Below are 20,186 nucleotides of genomic sequence, written 5' to 3'. Positions count from 1 at the left end.
GCTGAGGGCTTCACACCCTGGTTCAAGTGACTAAAAGTCCCCAGTTCTTTCGTCACTCTCTTGTTTACCTCCGAACTCTTGAAACCCGACACTTACCAGCTGTGTTACCTCGGAGACTTCACTTCATCTCTCTGAGCCTTGGTTTCGGGATCAATACAACAACAGTTCCCACTTCACCAATAACAGTTGTGAGATTTAGACAGAAATTATTCAATGTTCGGTGTGCTTGGGGATTTTCATTAATTGTCCCACAGCCCCTGAGGTAAACATCTCCATGCCAGCCGATGACCCGAGACTAAGGGAGCTCCACCAAGAGTCTTGTGTCTTACAAACGAGGAGCAAGATTTTAACACAGTTCACCCTAATACAGGGTCTAATAAAGTAACCCGACACGCTTCCATCATCCAAGTGAACACCTAATGACGAGCTTGTGAAGCATTTACACCGATTTTTGCTGTTAAGTCCGTTTCATCACGCCTGAAACTATTCCTGTGGACGTGCACAGAGAAGCAGAGCCTTCACCACTGACCTCCCTGGAGAGACCCCTGAAGGGGGTAATGGCAGGAGCTGGGCCAGCTCCCCACACCCTCCTGGGTCTCCCAGACTCCGGGGAGGTTCCACAATGAACCACTAGCCGCTTCCTTCCTGAACCCTGACAGCACTTAGCCCTACGCCAGGAATACTTCAGGACCAGAGAGCACAAACGGCTAAAGATAACACTGGCTTTGGCCATGAGACTGGCCACAACGTCTGACCTGGCTGAAGGTGAGTGGAACATTCGGCAACTACAGAACCTCGCCCTCCCAAGACACGTCTTAGCATCTAGGAGGCACCATGGCAACCTCACAGGCCCTCATGGGCCTTGTGAAACAACCAATATACCTCGGCTTTGTCCATGCGCTTATCGCTCCCTCCATTTCCCAAGGCCACCGGCTGGAGAAAGGCGGGGGCGGGGGGGGGCAGGGTACATCCCTGCAGCACATGGCGGAGTTCGGGATTTACTATGATGGAAGCCCCTGAAAGATGCATCACTCATTTTTCCACAACTTACTGAGCATGTGTCAGAGACCCAACAGCTTTTAGGACCGAGGATAAATTAAGTAGCAAAGCAGCTCCACACGCCAGAGCACACGACCGCGAAGCCAAACCCAGGGGATGCCTCCCTTCCGGAACCGTCTCCGCCCTCGGAGAGAAGCAGCTCCGCAACCAGCATCCACTCACCTGTGTCTGGTGGGTCGACGCCGCCGCCATGATGGGACCCTGAGTTCCAGCCACGCTTGGAGAGGCGAGCACCGGGCGGCCTGCTGCTCCTCGCCTCCGCCCCGCCTGGGCCGGGCGACCTCGGCTAACCGCCGCTCTCCGAGAAAAAGGCGCACCAGACCGGGCGCCGCCCTCGGGAACTGCGGGGACGAAGGGCGGGTGCTGAGGGCCCGGAGAGGCCATGGCCCGGCGGGCGACCAGTGCACACGCCCGTTTAGGGAGTCACGGCCCGTTCCAAGGCACGAAAGGAAGTCCCATCCCCCTTCCTTGCTCAGTCCCCACAAAATGCTCAAGTAGCCGCGTAGCCCAGCTTCTCGGCACAGCCAGAAGCGAAAAGCTGAGGCAAATGGCGTCCTCTGAGAGAAACCGGAAGTCCCGCCCACGTACGTGCGCCGCAGGAAACGCCTCTATGACTGGCCGTCATTGGCCAGCGCCCTCCTCAGACGCACAATGCACACCTCTGGGTAATGTAGTCTCCCGTAGATCCGCAGACGTGAGGAGCGCCTTAACTGCGGGGAGGGAGTGGGGCGGAGGGAGTGGGGCGGGGGAAGGGGAGGGTCTTCCTCCACCTAAGAGGAACTGAGCGCCGGCCCGGACCTGTTTCTTTTTCTTTTTTTTTTTTCCGGTACGCGGGCCTCTCACTGTTGCGGCCTCTCCAGTTGCGGAGCACAGGCTCAGCGGCCATGGCTCACGGGCCCAGCCGCTCCGCGGCATGTGGGATCCTCCCGGACCGGGGCACGAACCCGTGTCCCCTGCATCGGCGGGCGGACTCTCAACCACTGCGCCACCAGACCTGTTTCTTAACAGTGGGTTCAAGTGGAGAGGACCAGGCAGTGGGGGCGAGAGCGTCCATGCTGTGCCCCAGGGAAATTGAGGCTTGGAATGCTGGGACAGTCGTCCAGGGCACTGCAAAGGGTGTAGGGCTGTGACGTAGGCTCGCAGCCCGCGTAGTGATTTCTCCCCTTTCCTCCCTTACGCCTTCCCAGATCCTCTTCTTTTTTTTAGGTCCCCAAACAGGGACCCAACCGGGATCCACAGAAGTGCAAGCACGGAGTCCTAACCACTGGACTGCCAGGGAATCTCCAAGAGCCTCTTCTTGGAACCTAGCAGGACCCTGTGGAGCCTCCTCCCACCCCCTCAAGCCTCTCTGCGTCCCCCACTTCTTGTCTGTGGGAAAAGCTTTAGCGGACTAGGCCTCCCTCAGTTCCAAAGAGTGGGCTCAAACGGTTAATCATTTAAGGGGCAGCAATGGGAACAAAGAAGAGGCCTTCAAGGAGGGAAGGGGATAATAACTAAAGCAATAAGTCAACCTGCGGGATGGGGTCACAAGACCGTAGTTCTCCTTAAGGAAGACAGTTAACAATGTCTGATGCATGTTCTTAAATTGTTTTTATAGAACCCAGACTCCCACCAGGTGGAAACTGCTGACCTCAAACACATCAGAAGCCAGGCTGGTTGGAATCAGAAGACTGATGGTGAGATTCCTGAAACACCACCCTGTTACCTCACCACCAACCGATCAGAAAATTGTCCATGAGCTGATCTTGCATCCTAGGACCCTCTCCCCTAACAGTCTTTAAAAACCCTTTCCTGAAGCCATTAGGGTGTTCAGGTCTTTTGAGCATGAACTGCCTGTTCTGGTTGGCACCCTGCAATAAACGCTATACTTTCCTTCACCACAACCCAGTGTCAGTAGGTTGGTTTTGCTGTGCATGGAGTGAATGAACCCGAGTTTGGTTTGGTAGCATTCTAGGGGAACAGATTTTTAAAAAGTAGCTTAGGGGCTTCCCTGGTGGTCCAGTGAGTAAGACTGGACCCACTTACCCAGTGGGTAAGACTCCGTGCTCCCAATGCAGGGGGCCTGGGTTCAGTCCCTGGTCAGGGAACTAGATCCTGCACACATGCCGCAACTAAGACCTGGCACAGCCAAAATCAAATAAATAAATAAATAAATAAATAAATATTTTTAAAAGTCTTTTAAAAAAAAAAAAAGGTAGCTTAAAAATTCTCCTGAGGAGGAAACCAGAAGTCCCATCTTGATACACAGCACACTTGTCTACTGCACCCTCCTGAGTCTTCTTTGGCCCAGAGCCTCCTTCATATGTAGTTGGCCAAGATCACCTGAAGAATGGATTTTCCATCTCCTGGGATGGGGAAGCCACATGTGGAGGAGACTTGGAGGGAAACTCAAGACTCCAGTTTTAAGCATGGTCAATTTGAAATGTTTATGAGACCACAAAGTATGTGTCACTTAATCATTTCAACCTATGACTGAACATTAGGAGAGAGTTCAAGCCTGGATATATAAATTTGAGAGTTGTTAGTTTACACTGTTATTTCAAGTCATGACTAGATGAGACTGTCAAGGGAATGAGTGTAGACTGGAGAAGAAAATGATCAGAGCATGAACACTGGACCAGCCTGACTTCATTAAGTGGCTGATGACAGGAAACCAACAAACTCATGTTAGAGCTTCTAATGTCCACCCAGAGATATATTAGGGAATCTTAGAAGTCACCATTGATGATTTTTTTTCATAACTGTGGAGCTGAAAGAGTAAAACGCACTTTTCATGATTTGAGTGTGCATACACATTGAGAAATGGAATCAGAGAGTGCAGAAAATGCCCTTAAGGGATTTAATTTTTTTTAAGATGAGAGAGAAGTATAGTGACAAGATGTTAATTAGGTCAAAGGAATGAAGAGTGTATGATATGAGTCAGTTCTGCAGAGAACTAGTAGAATATACATATTTATAAACATTTATGTGTGTATATATATGTATATGCAATATATAAATAAAACACTTTATATATATATGAGATTTATTTCAAGGAATTGACTTATGCAATTGTGGGGCCTGGCAAGTCCAAAATCCATAGGGTAGAGGACAGGCTGGAAGCTCTGTAGCCAGAACTAATGCTGCAGTCTTGAGGCTGAATTTCTTCCTCAGGGAAACCTTACTTTTCCTCTTAAGGCCTTTCAACTGATTGGATAAGGCCCAACCACTTAATCAAAATAGAATCCTTTGCTTAAAGTCAACTGATTGTAGATGTTGAGCACATCTACAAAATACACAGCAACACCCTAGATTAGTGTTTGATCCAATAACTGAGTAGTATAGCCTAGTCCAGTTTACACATAAAACAAGCCATCGCATTCCACTCCTTGTCAACTTGGCACCCATACATACTACCTAAAACCAGACTTAATCTCCAGATGAAGACATGCTTCTGCCTAATCAGATCAAATCCAGTATTATGATGGATCCTATTACATATGGTGGATTACATATGATGAATGTAATGTGAATCATATGTATCTATCGATTTAATGCTAAATTCTCTGATATTGGAAATTTCTTCTGGTTGTGTAAGATACTGTCTTTCTTCTCAGAAAATACAAACAAATATTTAGGAAGAAAGAGACATTAATTGTAAAGCTCTCAAAAGGTTCAGAAAAATATAAATTGGTGGATAATGGAAGGGAGAAAGAGAATGAGAACGATAAAGCAAATGTGACAAAATGTTAGTTGATAAATCTATTTTAAGGGTATACAGAGTTTCTTTGTGCTATTCTTAAAAATTTTCCTGTAATTTTGAAATCATTTACAAACAAAAAGTATGGTGGGGTGTGGCCGAGCGAGGTGAGGCGGGAGTTTTCTCCACCTTGTCACTCCACTGCGGTCTGTTCTTGCAGTAACCTGAGTGAGTCTCTTAAAAATGTGTGGAAGATAGACTCTAGGATGACCAGTGTGGGCCTCATAATTGCTGCCTATTGGTGTTCTAGCCTTTGTATGACCTCTCTCCTTGATTGTGGGCCAGACCTGTAACTTGCTTCTAGACATATAGAATATACCAAAGGTGATAGGTTATGCATGATTATGTGTACAGGGTAAGGCCCATCTTGCTGCATTCTCTCTGTCCCTTGCAGTCTTGATGAAGCAAGCAACCATGTTGCCAGACTCACATGGTAAGGAACTGCAGGCGGTTTTTAGAAGCTGAGGGTGACCTTCATCGACAGACAACAAGAAACTAAAGCCTTCGGTCCTACAACCACAAGAAAATAAATTCTAGCAATAACCTGAAGGAGTTTTGAAGCATCTTGTTCCTCAGTAGAGTCTCTGTTGAGACTTCAGTCCTGACTGACAACTTGAGTACAACTTTGTAAGATCTTGAGGCAGGCAACTCGGTTAAGCCATGACCAAACTCCTAATCCACGAAAAATGTGAAATAATTGGGGTGTGTTGTTTTAAGCCATACATTTATGATAGCTTTTACATAGCAGGAGAAAAGTAATACACAACATAAGTTTGGAGTATGTCTTCTTCTATACAAAATCCAACTGCAATGGCCTCATCGTCCCAGAGTCAAAGTCAAAGTCCTCACAGTCTTTTACACCTTTCTGCTTTACTCCACATTAGTTTCCTGCTCCATGCACTAGCTGGATACACACTTGCTTTAAATCCGATGCCAGGACATTCCCTGTCCCCTCCCATCTCCACATGGCTCACACTTTCACCTTCTTATTGACTTTGGTCATGTATCACCTTCCTCATAAGCTCTTCCCTGATTATCCTAATAAAAATTGCAAACTGATACCCCCAACTCTGGCACCCACGTCCACCTTACTGTTCTCTTCCTTATCATTTTCTTTGTCATAGCACCGATTAACTTCTTATATATACTTTGCTTGTTTATTATAATTATTGTTTATTTTCTGTCTCCCTCTCTTGATGTTCATGAGGTCAAGGCTCTTTGTTTTGTTCACTACTGTATACCAAAAATTTAAAACAATGTCTAGTACAAAGCAGATACACTATAGAAGTTTCAGTAAGGTATAGTGGAACCCTGGTTCACAATCTTGAAAAATTATGTGTATAATTTTAAGCACTGCAATTGAGTTTTTGAACTGAAAAGAAATTTTTTTGTGCTTATGGCACAAAACCAAAATGATGGGACTTCCGTGGTGGTGCAGTGGTTGAGAATCCACCTGCCAATGCAGGGGACACGGGTTTGAGCCCTGGTCTGGGAAGGTCCCACATGCCGCGGAGCAACTAGGCCCGTGCGCCGCAACTACTGAGCCTGCACTCTAGAGCCCGTGAGCCACAACTACTGAGCCCACATGCCACAACTACTGAAGCCCATGCACCTAGAGCCCGTGCTCCCAACAAGAGAAGCCACCGCAATGAGAAGCACACGCACCACAATGAAGAGTAGCCCCTGCTTGCCGCAACTAGAGAAAGCCCGCGCACAGCAACGAAGACCCAACGCAGCCAAAAATAAATTTAAAGATAAAAACAAAACAAAATGATATGACTCATTTATTTTGTAACTGGAAGTTTATACCTCCTAACCTCCCTCACCTATTTCACTCATTTCCCCCACTCCATCCCTCTATGTTCTGGCAACCATGTGTTTGTTCTTTGTATCTATGACTTTGTTTCTGTTTAGATATGTTTGTTCACTTGGTTAGTTTTTTTAAAATAAATTTATTTATTTATTTTTTGCTGCGTTGGGTCTTTGTTGCTGCGTGTGGGCTTTCTCTAGTTGCAGAGAGCAAGGACTACTCTTCGTTGTGGTGCGTGGGCTTCTCATTGCGGTGGCTTCTCTTGTTGCAGAGCATGGGCTGTAGGCGTGCGGGCTTCAGTAGTTGTGGCTCACGGGCTCTAGAGCACAGGTTCAGTAGTTGTGGCTCACGGGCTTCCTTGCTCCACGGCACGTGGGATCTTCTCAGACCAGGGCTCGAACCTGGGTCCCCTGCATTGGCAGGCAGATTCCCAACCATTGTGCCACCAGGGAAGTCCCTTGTTTTGTTCTTTAGATTCCACATATAGGGGATGCATACATTTGTTCAAGCAATGAAACCATATCTGGTACAGCAGGTGCAGTTGGAGTCACCACCTGGTGAAGCTTATGCTAATCCACTGACATTTTCCAAGATCCACCTGTCTTCCTCACAGGCTAAATAGGGATGTGATGGGAATCACCACCCCTGTATCTTTCAAGTCCTTGATGGTGGCACTCTCTGAAATCTCTCCAGGAAAGTAGTATGTCTTTTTTTTTTTTTTTTTTTTTTTTTGCGGTATGTGGGCCTCTCATTGTTGTGGCCTCTCCCGTTGCGAAGCACGGGCTCCGGACGCGCAGGCTCAGCAGCCATGGCTCACGGGCCCAGCCGCTCCGCGGCATGTGGGATCTTCCCAGACCGGGGCACGAACCCGTGTCCCCTGCATCGGCAGGTGGACTCTCAACCACTGCGCCACCAGGGAAGCCCATATGTCTTTTAATTATTTTCCTAGGTAGAGGTAGTCCTAATGGCTTCCACTTGGCTTTTCCCACCATAAAAGCCCTTACTCCACAGGTCAGGAATGTAGGAATTCTGCCATCTGCTAAGTATGTCTATTCTAATTATGCATTCTGGAACTGTGAGAATAACCACAGGATATGTTTGGTGGACCCCACTATACGATGGATCTGAGATAATACTCCATGGATCACCTGAACTCCATAACTAGTAGATTAGGGACATTTTGGGTCTCCTGGAATTAGTGTCAGTTCAGAGCCAGAGTCCAGTAGTCCCTAAAAGGTCTGATTCTATCCTTTTCCGTAATGAACATTTACCCTAGTAAAAGGTCGCTTTGGAGAAGACCAGGAGAAAGAGTAACAATATAAATTTTCTGTAGTGTACTGTGGTTCTTCCTCAAGGGGACCCTCCCTCCCCTTCATCCAAGATGTTCTGAGCTTACAAACTGGCTCAAGTCTTGGAATTGATTGAGGGGCATTTCTTGATTGGACTATTCCATAACCTCTAGGAAAATATATCTTCTCATAGCATAATTTCTTTCCTCAATGTGATACAAGACATGTCTAATAAATTCAAACATCTTTAGTTTCCCTCATGTAAGGAGACAAAAATGGGTAAATTTACACCTTTTTAGCAATTAACGTTCCAGTATTTTATCTTATTTGAAATGACCTGGATATTCATTGAAATCCCATCATTTAACTTAACTTATCAAAACTCAAGCTACCAAAAATCTGGAGAAACTATTTTAGATAGACATACCCAAAGCATAATTATTCCTAAAAAGTTCACCTGAAAACTCTTATCTCACTTACCTTTATTTTATGATTTGTGAAAGTATCACCGTACCAAGTTAACTTTTTCTTGCTGACAAACTGCAACAGAAATAACATGAGCTTATTGACCTTTAGTTAACCTAGGTACAATAAAAGTAAGACATCTATATTGATTAAACCAACAAGCTTAAGTTAGCTTTAATACCAGGTATTAATTTAATATTGAATATTTCCTAGATCACACAAACCTGAAATTTATTCTGGCCAGTTTCTTTTACATTTAGAAACATTGATTTTGTAAGCATTTACCATTAAGTCAATTAAATAGAGCTTTTTTAAAAATTTAATTTTGGTAACATTATCCAGAGGTAGAGACATATCAAATGTATGATGTGTACACAGACATACAAACAGGCAAAATTAGAGTTCTCCTAGCTTCACTTTAACACTTAGCTATGAATCAGGTATTACAATGTAAACTTACTAGTTTATAAATAACAGTTGGAATAAGTTAAATTTGCTTGCTCAGATGACTAAGGCCTTATTATTTGTGGAAGAGACTTTTAAGATTTGTATTTTTTCTTGATAAACCCTTAAAGAGATGATGAATTAGATTTTAGGTTAGGGAGACTTTCCAGCAAATTCTTCCCAGCCTTTCAACTTAAGATAACCTACTCAGTGTCTAAACTGACCAAAATCATCCCAGCCTTTCAACTTAGGATAACCCACTCAATATCTACACTGAGCAAAAATCTTCCCAGTCTTTCAACTTAGGATAACCCAGGTACGTCTTTTTGAAACTAAGCTTCAAGGATAATCTACTCCTCCAGAGAGGAGTTTAACACAACTCAACAAAACTTAGCTTCGTCAGTCAGGAAGGGGAGACCTGAGAATCAGGAAAGACGTCTGCTGTGGGTCACTTCATTGGTAGTCAAAACTGTTGACTGTGGGCTTCCCTGGTGGCGCAGTGGTTGAGAGTCCGCCTGATGATGCAGGAGACACGGGTTCGTGCCCCCATCCGGGAGGATCCCACATGCCGTGGAGCGGCTGGGCCCGTGAGCCATGGCCGCTGGGCCTGCGCGTCCGGAGCTTGTGCTCCGCAACAGGAGAGGCCACAGCAGTGAGAGGCCCGTGTACAGCAAAAACAAAACAAAACAAAACTGTCGACTAAAAAAAAAAGTACAACTTAAAAGTTGGGAATTGCAAAAAGACACAAGCACCCCAATGTTCATTGCAGCACTACTTACAATAGCCAGGTCATGGAAGCAACCTAAATGCCCATCGACAGACTAATGGATAAAGATGTGGTACATATATCCAATGGAATAGTACTCAGCCATAAAAAAGGAAGGAAATTGGGTCATTTGTAGAGACGTGGATGGATCTAGAGACTGTCATACCAAATGAAGTAAGTCAGAAAGAGAAAAACAAATATCATATATTAACGCATATATGTGGAACCTAGAAAAATGATACAGATGAACCGGTTTGCAGGGCAGAAATTGAGACACAGATGTAGAGAACAAATGTATGGACACCAAGGGGGGAAAGCAGCAGGAGATGGGGTGGTGGTGTGATGAATTGGGCGATTGGGATTGACATGTATACACTGATGTGTATAAAATGGATGACTAATAAGAACCTTCTGTATAAAAAAATAAATTAAATAAAATTCAAAAAAAAAGTTGGGAATTGTATTTTATTCTGAGAATTTACTGAGGACTTATGTCAGGGATACAGCCTCTCAGTGCTGAGATACTGTTCTGAGAGATAACTGAGGAGACAGGATGTGTAGAATTTTTTGCGAAAAATAAAACAAAACAAAAATCCAGGTAGTTGAACCTCAAAAGATTACTGCTAATTAAATAATACCAGCGGGGGGCTTCCCTGGTGGCACAGTGGTTAAGAATCCGCCTGCCAGTGCAGGGAACACGGGTTCGCGCCCTGGTTCGGGAAGATCCCACAGGCCGCGGAGCAACGAAGCCTGCACACTCTGGAGCCCTCACCACAACTAGAGAAGAGCCTGAGCGCTGCAACTAACACCCGATATAGCCAAATAAATAAATAAGTAAATAATTTAAAAAAAATACCAGACATCTCAAGTTAATGAACTTAGTGCATTTCTACGTATGGGAAGACACAGGAGTCTGGGCTTATTGAAGTTATTCCTTTGATATACACCTTAACTATCTAGGGCCAGTATATTGTTCTCCTCTGTCCTGAACCCCCTCAGAGATATTTTGTGTATCTCTATAAACAACCCACACCATGTATTTACTATCAGTGCTCTCTTTACTACTAGAAAGAGAGCCATCATCATTTTTACATCTAATGTGATTAGAGAGCCAATTCTAGAAACCCAAGAACCAATTCAGAAAACTCATCCTTAAATTCTCTTCCTGTAGAACCACTCTTGGTTCCCAAATCTGTATTAATCAGGGGTCTTCAGAGAAACAGAACAAACAGGAAAGATATATAGATAGAAAGAGATTTATTATGAAGGATTGGCTTACATTCTTATGGAGGCATCTTGGGGACGGGTTTGTGCCTGAGTGGGTTCTCAATGCTGCGCACTTGTAAACGACAGTTAGTTAAGAGGAAATTTATGAGAAAATATTCATGGCAGAGGCTCATGCCTAGAAGCAGTTATTAGCTTACACCTCTCAAGGAGATTGCTTTAGCTCTCTAAGTGGTTTTCTCTACTTACTAGATGGCTTAGGTGGCTCTATAAAGGACTCAGTTTTTGTTTTTTTTTTTTTTTTTTACTTGGCCACACCGCTGAGGCTTGCTGAGGATCTTAGTTCCCGGATCAGGGATCAAACCCAGGCCCTGGCAGTGAAAGCGCAGAGTCCTAACCACTGGACCGCCAGGGAACTCCCATCAGCTTCTTTACATTAGTTTCCATGGTCATGTTTTCATCTCTTAAGTGCATCATCGCCCTTGTGGAACAAAGGTGCTGCTTAAAGTATTGGGCCTCCTTGGTAGTGTCACCTGACACTTTGATGTCTCCTGAATCACACAAACTTATATGGGTAATAAATTAAAATTTCTCTTTTATCCTGCAGCGCTGTGGAAGACAGCTATAAACAATTGAACAATCTTGTCAACTTCCCTCAGGACTGATCAATGACCTTGAGAAGATTGCAAAGGAAAGCAATTGCACGTATGTCCTCACTTGCATCATTCCTACCAGTGCAGGATAGGATCCTGTTTTTATTTATAATTTTTGTATTTTGTAAACATGGGCTTTTTGCAATTAATTTTTTTAAGTATTGCATTCAAATAGTATTTATCTTTTTTTTGCTTTTTTCTTTTCCTGTTTTTCTTTTTTCTTTTCATACAATTGATTTTATTTTTTTGTACTTAGTTTTTTTAATTGAAGTGGAGTTGACTTACAAGGTTGTGCCAATCTCTGCTGAACAACAAAGTGACTCAGTTTTACACATAAATACATTCTTTTCTTTACATTCTTTTCCATGATGGTTTAACACAGGCTACTCAATATAGTTCCCTGTGCTACACATTAGGACCTTTTTGTTTATCCATTCCAAACGTAATAGTTTGCATGTACCAACCCCAAACTCTCAGTCCATCCCTCCCCCACCCCCTCCCCCTTGGCAACCACAAGTCTGTTCTCTATGTCTGTGAGTTTCTGTTTTGTAGATAGGTTCATTAGTGCCACAAGTATTATCTACCCTGATCACAGAATTTTTAGCACCTCCCTTAAACATTGTTCCCTGGGAATGAGAGCCTCACTTGCCTCACCCTAATCCTGGTACCAGTTATTAATTTAATAAGAAAAGGCTACCACTTCAAAAGATAAGTGAAGACCATGAAAAAGCAATTTCAAAAAGAATATGTATTTATATAATAAACATTGGAAAAAAAGACGTGTAAATGCAATAGTACTCAAAAGTGTGCTTGTTCAGGTGTAGAGGTTGGTATAAATGATTAAATCTCTATCAAGGGAAGAAAAGAAAATCCTATCTAGTCCTTCCTAGATTAAGTGGGTGTATGCTTAAGTAAGTGGGAGGGGCCATCCCAGCTGATCATATAAAGCCAGCCTCGCTAGGGCTGTTTATCTCTCTTTTGGTGGAATCAGGCTTCGGAGCTCCCTTCCAAGATGGCCGAAGACAATTCTCCATACAGTAAGTTCCTCACACATCAGACTGCAGTTGTGGTTTCCTTGGTTTGGGGGGGTGGGTTGGGCTGAAAACATAATGGGCTTGTTAGAAGTTGTGGGAATCCCATTTATCAAACTTTAAAATAACTGTGCTAGGGTAAGGGAAAATCAGTTTTTCTCATGTAATATGAAAATATGCTGTTTTCTGTGCATCTGAGCATTGGGAATTTCAGAAAGATGCAGGCATGTAAGAACTAAACAATTCAAATTATTGTTTAGGGGAGGGAGATGGGAGGAAAAAATAGATGGGAAGAAGAAAAAGGAGAGAAACACACTAAAAGAAACTAAGGGAGGCATCAAAAAGTCCTGAGACCAGAATGTCTTTGGAATCAAAGTAGCTTCCTTATTTCTCTCTCCAGACTGAACTTTTCTCCTGAACTTCCAGCTTTGTCTACATAACTGCTTACTCGTCTGTAACAGGCATCTCAAACTCATCATGTTCCAAACTGAACTCCCAATTTTCAGACCCAAGCTCTTCCTCCTACTGTTTTCCTTGCACAAGAAATGTCAATTGTTCATGCCAAAAACCTAGGAAACATCCGTGATCTTGTCTTTCTCTCATAACCTATATCTAATCAGGCTGATAATTCTGTTGGCTTTAACGAAATATTTTAGGGATCTTCTGACTGTTTCCACCATCGTCACTGGATTATTATTTTATTTATTTATTTATTTATTTTTTTGTGGTACGCGGGCCTCTCACTGTTGTGGCCTCTCCCGTTGCGGAGCACAGACTCCAGACGCACAGGCTCAGCGGCCATGGCTCACGGGCCCAGCTGCTCCGTGGCATGTGGGATCCTCTCGAACCGGGGCACGAACCCGTGTCCCCTGCATCGGCAGGCGGACTCTCAACCACTGCGCCACCAGGGAAGCCCTGGATTATTTTTTTAATAAATCTATTTATTTTATTTACCTTTTTTATTTTCGGTTGCGTTGGGTCTTTGTTGCTGCACGCGGGCTTTCTCTAGTTGCGACGAGCGGGGGCTACTCTTCGGTGCGTGCACAGGCTTCTCATTGTGATGCCTTCTCTTGTTGCGGAGCACAGGCTCTAGGCGCATGGGCTTCAGTAGTTGTGGCACATGGGCTCAGTAGTTGTGGCTTGTGGGCTCTAGAGCTCAGGCTCGGTAGTTGTGGCGCAGGGGCTTAGTTGTTCCACGGCACGTGGGATCTTCCCAAGACCAGGGCTCAAACCCGTGTCCCCTGCATTGGCAGGCGGATTCTTAAGCACTGCGCCACGAGGGAAGCCCTCTCACTGGATTATTGCAAGAATTGATCTCTCTGCTTCCATCCTGGCCCTGATTTGATCTGTTCTCAACCCTGTAGCCCATGTGATCTTATCAAACTGTCAGATCAAGTCTTTTATCTACTCCAAACCCCTTGGTGACTTCCCACCACACTAGGAGTCAAAGGCACATGGTTGGAAGAGGTCCTATATAATCTGCCCTGCCTGGGAGGTCTAGGACCTCATCTGTTTCTGCTTTGTTTCCTCTTCTCCAGACGTACAGCCTTCTTGCTCTTCCTATCTATCTTATTTCTCTGTCATTTTTTCCTCATTACTTTGGTTCTATCACGGGAATATACCATATTTTACTTATCCATTCTCCTAGCAATGGGCATTCAGTTGCTTCAGCTGTTACTACAAACAGCATTCTGAAAAATGTCATGCAGATGTAGGCAAGAAATGGATTGCAGGGTTACAATTACTTACTATACATAATTTAAACAAGCATACCCTGATTGTCCTACAGATTATCTTAAATAAATTACATTCCACCCAGCTCTCAAGAAGGGTTCTGATCTCCCCACCTTAACCCCACCATTCCAAGCTGCTGACTTTTATCTGGTTTTCTACCTTTTTGAACTGAAGGTTTCAATTACGATATCTTTAGTTCCAGCAATTTTTCCCATTATGCATTTTAGTATCTTATTTAGTATATAACTTTTTCTATCTCAATGTAACATAGGTTTTCTTGTACATTATCTTTTTATTTTTAGCTTTCATATGTGTTTGATTTTTTGGCATTTATTTTTATATACTGTATATTGTGTGACTCAACTTAACTTTTCTTCATATAGTAAGTCATTTTCTGTATCCAACACTACACTTTCACATTGATTTTGGAGGCTATAGCTATCCCAATTCTAAGTGTGGACTTTAGTTACTAATAATGTATCAATATTGATTCATTAGTTGTGACAAATGTACAGTACTGATATAAGATGTTAATAATAGGGGAAACTGGGTGTGCAATATATGGGAACTCCCCATACTATGTTTTATTTTTTAAATGATATTCATTCATTTATTTATTTATTTAAATTAATTAATTCATTTATTATTGTTGGCTGCGTTGGGTCTTCATTGCTGTGTGCGGGCTTTCTCTAGTCGCGGTGAGTGGGGGCTACTCTTTGTTGCAGTGTGCAGGTTTCTCATTGCAGTGGCTTTTTTTGTTGTGGAGCATGGGCTCTAGGCACGCAGGCTTCAGTAGTTGTGGCACATGGGCTCAGTAGTTTGGCACACGGGCTTCAGTAGTTGTGGCTCATGGGCTCTAGAGTGCAGGCTCAGTAGTTGTGGCACACGGGTCTAGTTGCTCCGTGGCATGTGGGATCTTCCCAGACCAGGGCTCAAACCTGTGTCCCCTGCACTGGCAGGCGGATTCTTAACCACTGAGCCACCAGGGAAGCCCCTCGCCTGCATTTTCTTGACTCATATTGTTCTTGATCCATATGAACATAACACATCAGTTTTTCATGTTGTTTGAAAACAAGACCTTGACTCCCTAGTCATGGCATTCAGATCAGCTGAAGAAGTTCAAGAATCACCCTTGTGTGCTTGAGGGCTTTATAATTGAGTGTTGTTTCCTCCTGGGTTCTCGTGGATTCAAAATGAAAAGAGGAAATGAGAGACAAGCTCGAACCTGAAGTTTGAATACATAAAATGACCTATTTAATGCTTCTCTCCTAATCTTTCCACAGAGGCCGTGGCAACAAAGTGTAGACGCAGCCGCACCAAATTCACAGAAGAGCAATTGAAAATCCTCATCAATGCATTCAACAAAAAACCTTACCCGGGTTATGCCTTCAAACAAAGACTTGCTTTGGAAGTCAACACTGAAGAGTCTAGGATCCAGGTAAGTTACAAGTTCTGTATCTCCAAGACGAGAAATAGAAAGGGGGGGGGAACCATTCAGTAAGCACATATCACTTGCCAGTGTGACAAGGGCTTTAAAAATTTTTTTTTTATTATTTGTTAATTTGGTTGCGGCACATGGGCTCCTTAGTTGCAGCAGGCGGGCTCCTTAATTGTGGCTCGAGGGCTCCTTAGTTGTGGCATGTGAACACCTAGTTGCGGCATGCATGCAGGATCTAGTTCCCTGACTAGGGATTGAACCTGGGCCCCTTGCATTGGGAACACAGAGTTCTAACCACTGTGCCACCAGGGAAGTCCCATGAAAGGGGCTTTGAGTGGCATGTCCTACTTGACACTCAGAATGAACTCCCAAGGATGTTGCTCTTAATCTCACTTCATGAATGTGGATACTGAGGGTGAAGGAGCTCCCAGGAGTGGGCAAGAAATATGTAGGTACACCTCCAGAAAAGAGGAAGTATGTGGTGTTGTGGCACACTTATTCCAGGGTGTAAATCCAAGTAAGTCATTATAAGCAATGTGGTCGCAGATAGGCAAGTGTCTGACAACATGGTAAGATTCCAGAGGAATTGTGGGTGATGTGAGGGTTAACCTTCCCCTTTCAATGAAATACAATAGACCAGAGAGTAGTGGACTGGTGTGCCATTGCAGATTTAGGCTGGAGAGGGTTCTTAAATACATAATAATTGCAGCATTTATTTGTTAACTTAAAAAGATTATTATAGTAAGTCATGTTGGGACCAGGTCATGAAGATGTTAAATGCCCAGCCTTGATCTAAGACTGAGTCAAATGTGACAGGGATCAGTAATAATAATCCTGAGCTTAGGGCTCGTAAGAATCACTCACACTCCCCCTTTTGTTTTGGCCGTGTCGAGGCATATGGGATCTTAGTTCCCCAACCAGGGATTGAACCCATGGCCCCTGCAGTGGAAGCACAGAGTTCTAACCACTGGACTGCCAGGGAATTCCCAGAATCACTCCCTTTGGAGAAAGGCAGCAATGGGACTGAGATGATATAAACATGCTTAATTCTCTCATTTTCTTTTCCTCTTGTAGATATGGTTTCAGAATCGAAGAGCTAGGCACAGGTTCCCGAAAAGACCTGAGAAGAACTTAGACTTAAGACAAGACCGAGCTTACCCTGAAGAGAACATTCAAGGTAAATAGCCTGCTCCAGTCCTGCTACCCAGCAGAGCCTCTTGGGTACCCAAGTGCATTTTTATAGTGAAGCCAACTACTGCTCCGAGTGGGAAAAGAACGTTTTCTCCTTCAGGGCCTCCTGTTCAGGGTCTTTGGTAGCAAAGGGCTCAACATGGCCCCTGGAAATTCTTCCCCACAAGGTCCAGGGACCTTCTGAGGCTTACCTGATTTGCACTGGAGTCCAGCAACTCAGCCAAATATTGCCTCTCCTCTAGAACCTTCCATCTTGAGTAGGCTGAGACAAGGCCCTCCCAAGGAGAGGCAACATGTTCCAAGTTAGATGGTGGGACATGTTTGGGTTCCTTGTTGAATATGTAAACTGATCTCAAATGTTCCTCTGCCTTCAATCTTTCACCTCCGTCAGGTGTGAGAGACAGACGATGTCGTACCAGCTACACTTCTTCCCAATTACAAACTCTCATGAATGCATTCATGGAAAACCCTTATCCTGGGATTGATTCCAGACAGCAACTTGCTGAAGATATTGGGGTTCCAGAGTCAAGAGTCCAGGTAAGTGATAAGGAATTTGATATTGGTAGGAACATATGTAATGAGACATCTCGGAATGACTTCTCCAACAGGGATTAATTCTCATAGATATCATAAGCAGGACAGATGGGAAAATGGGATTTCTGGTTTGGATATAGGAACTATATCCAGGGCTACATAGGTGCAGCTCTTCCAAAACAATCAATCATTCATCTGTAGAGTGGTATCAATATATGCCTTCAGGAAGGAGGTCAAAGTTCAGTGCTATTAGGTGACTTCTAAAGTCTGGTTTGGGGGCTCCTACAATAGACCTGTGTTTATTCTACTTGGAACCTCTGAAAACCAAAAGTAGTAGCTATGAAACATGAGGGGTGTGTGTGTGGTGGGGGGCACAAGCAAGGGGTAGCAATTAATTACGTCTTACGGAAAGAAAGTTGTCTTCCTTGGGACATCCCTGGCTTTTCAGTGGTTAAGTCTTCCTAGAAGATATTACTCTATCCTGCATCATGGAATAAAAATAGGTGTTTTAGAGAGGAAGAAAAGAAGTGGAAAGAGAATTCTAGGCAGAGGAGAGAGCTGCAATATAGGCATGGCACCTTAGGGAAAGACTAATACTTGTAATGAGGGGATTGTGGGGACTTTCAGGATATGAAACCCCTCACTAGATCATAAGGGGACTTGGTAAAAGATTCAGAATCTTGAGCTTTATCTTGAGACATGATAGACTTTCCCAGGCACCATATGGAATGTCAATTATTTGGGAATTAGGCCTAAAAGAAGACACCTCTTCCTTCCCTTTGCCTTATGAGAAGAGCAATGGTGAGGCTTGCATGACATCAATTGTTTTCATTAAATCTCTTTGTTTTACCCACTTAGATTTGGTTTCAAAACCGAAGATCTAGACTCCGTATCCAGAAAAAAAGAGAACCCAAAGAAGCTTCAGCCCAAAGACAAAACCAGGGACAAGATCTCTGAGATGGGCGCATTCAAGGTACCAGCCTGTTGTTCCCGATTTGGCTCACAAGTGGAGTGTCCTGAGTGCTCAGTTGTTCCACATGGTGTAGTCAACTCCAGCTTCCTCTCAGGAGGTGGACGACGTTTCCACACATGTGCCTCCAGAGAGTCAGGGGCTTGATTGGTCCCAGCCCCTGAAGGCTTTTCCCAAGTCTGTGGTCCTCCCAAGGAATTCCACTGCCCACTTTTCAAGCTCTGAACTGGAACCCAGACAACCCATTAGTATGTGAACTTGGTTCACTGATGTTTTCCTAGTGCCTGGCCCATAGTAGACAATCCATAAACTTTTGTGGCAGGTATGACCGAGTGAATGGAGGAATGAATCCTCAGGCATGTTCTGCCAGGGGCCGGCTAATGCATGGCTTTCCCAAGAGGTAGGAGGTTCCATATTTGACTGGAAAGGTGGGAAAGAGCTGACCTCCCTTTTTGTATGTATAAATTGGCTTCTTCGATTTTTCTTTCCCTTTCCTCTTTAGGTTTACAGAATGGCACTCCCTAGTGACTGTTTTATTTCCCTGGAGCCAGAACAAGGTGAACAGAGAGACAAATTCAGTGTATTTGATGTCATCAGCCTGGACTCCAGATCAGTTCTCTTCCTGGCAACATAACCTTCCAAACATACCTTCACCTTCTTCTTCATCTTCTGGTGACGGTAAACAGGACTTCAGGACTCAGAGGCAGATGATACAAAGTACCACACAGCCCTAGTGACTGAATCTAGATTCAGAGTTCAACAGATCTCGAGGACAATGAAAATAAACTTATTAATACCATTTTTATGGTCATACAAATAAATGACCGATTCAAGTAAAAATCATCAAAACATATGTGGTGTTGTGACTTTGATCAACTGTGCTGATGTACTGAAGCCTCCATAAAAACCCAGAAGGATGGGGTTCAGAGCTTCTGGGTTAGTGAACGCATGGCGGAGAGGAAAGCGATGTACTTGAAGAGGGCAGGGAAGCTCAGAGCCCCTTCTCACATACCTCGCCCTATGTAACCATCTGGCTGTTGACTCATATCCTTTAATATCTTTTGTAATAAATCTGTAATCTAGTGAGTTTCCTGAGTTCTGTGAGCCACTGTAGCAAATTAATCAGACCCAGGGAGAGGGGTTCATGGGAAACTCTGATTTATAGCCTGGTGGTCAGAAGTACAGGTAACAACCTGAACTTGAGATTGGCGTCTGAAGTCGGAGGAGGAGTTGTAATGGAGCAGGAGCTTATGGTGATTTTCCAGGACAGATCCCCCTACCCCCATGTCCTCTGCCTGCTGTTTGTCTGTAGAAAAACTTTAGCTGAAGAATAAATTTAATCAGAGAAATAAGAAAAATGCAGAAATGAAGGAAAACAGTCAAACAAGATGAAATAATAGTTCAGCTATTAAACAAAGTCAAGGATCTTTAGTTCCTTCTCAAGGCTATAGATCATATTCTGAGCCATATCCTTTAAGCTGTTTTGTAGATACTGAAACCCCACCAGAAGCACGAAGTTAACTACATGATAACCAGACTGTAGCCACAACATAAGAGCTAAGCCCATGTGCCACAATTACTGAGCCTGCACTCTAGAGCCCACGAGCCACAACTACTGAGACTGCGTGCTGTAACTACTGAAGCCTGCACACCTAGAGCCTATGCTCCACAAGAGAAGCCAGCGCAATGAGAAGCCCACGCACCACTACGAAGAGTGGCCCCCCTGCTCACTGCAACTAGAGAAAGCCCATGCGCAGCACCGAAGACCCAATGCAGCGAAAAATAAAAATAAATAATTTATTTAGAAAAATGTTTTTTTTTTAAAAAAGAAATATGATC

General features: G+C 44.0%; 2 protein-coding genes across 3 annotated transcripts in view; one reads left to right on the top strand and one right to left on the bottom strand.

Moving 5' to 3' along the window:
* LOC308606447 (aurora kinase C) overlaps nucleotides 1-1,613 on the bottom strand; it is a 45,320-nt gene extending 43,707 nt beyond the window's left edge. For both annotated transcript variants that reach the window (XM_081217336.1, XM_081217334.1), the window contains exon 1: nucleotides 1,222-1,613. In XM_081217336.1, the coding sequence (XP_081073462.1) occupies nucleotides 1,222-1,443 (222 nt within the window). In that variant the 5' untranslated portion in view covers nucleotides 1,444-1,613. The remainder of the gene's footprint in view (nucleotides 1-1,221) is intronic.
* Nucleotides 1,614-12,461: 10,848 nt separating this feature from the next.
* Nucleotides 12,462-19,383, top strand: DUXA (double homeobox A; the record flags this gene model as incomplete). The annotated part of the gene is made up of 6 exons (XM_081216100.1): nucleotides 12,462-12,486; nucleotides 15,498-15,652; nucleotides 16,727-16,829; nucleotides 17,235-17,380; nucleotides 18,236-18,350; nucleotides 18,850-19,383. The coding sequence occupies 5 exons, from the start codon at nucleotides 12,462-12,464 to the stop codon at nucleotides 18,332-18,334; spliced, it is 528 nt and encodes a 175-aa protein (XP_081072226.1). The 3' UTR covers nucleotides 18,335-18,350; nucleotides 18,850-19,383.
* Between the last annotated feature and the right edge of the window lie 803 nt (nucleotides 19,384-20,186).

The sequence above is a fragment of the Mesoplodon bidens genome (assembly GCF_964165515.1).
Source record: "Mesoplodon bidens genome assembly, chromosome: 18".
Taxonomy (NCBI): Eukaryota; Metazoa; Chordata; class Mammalia; order Artiodactyla; family Ziphiidae; genus Mesoplodon; species Mesoplodon bidens.
The sequence above is the reverse complement of the archived record's forward strand: the minus strand, read 5'-3'. Positions and strand labels throughout refer to the sequence as shown.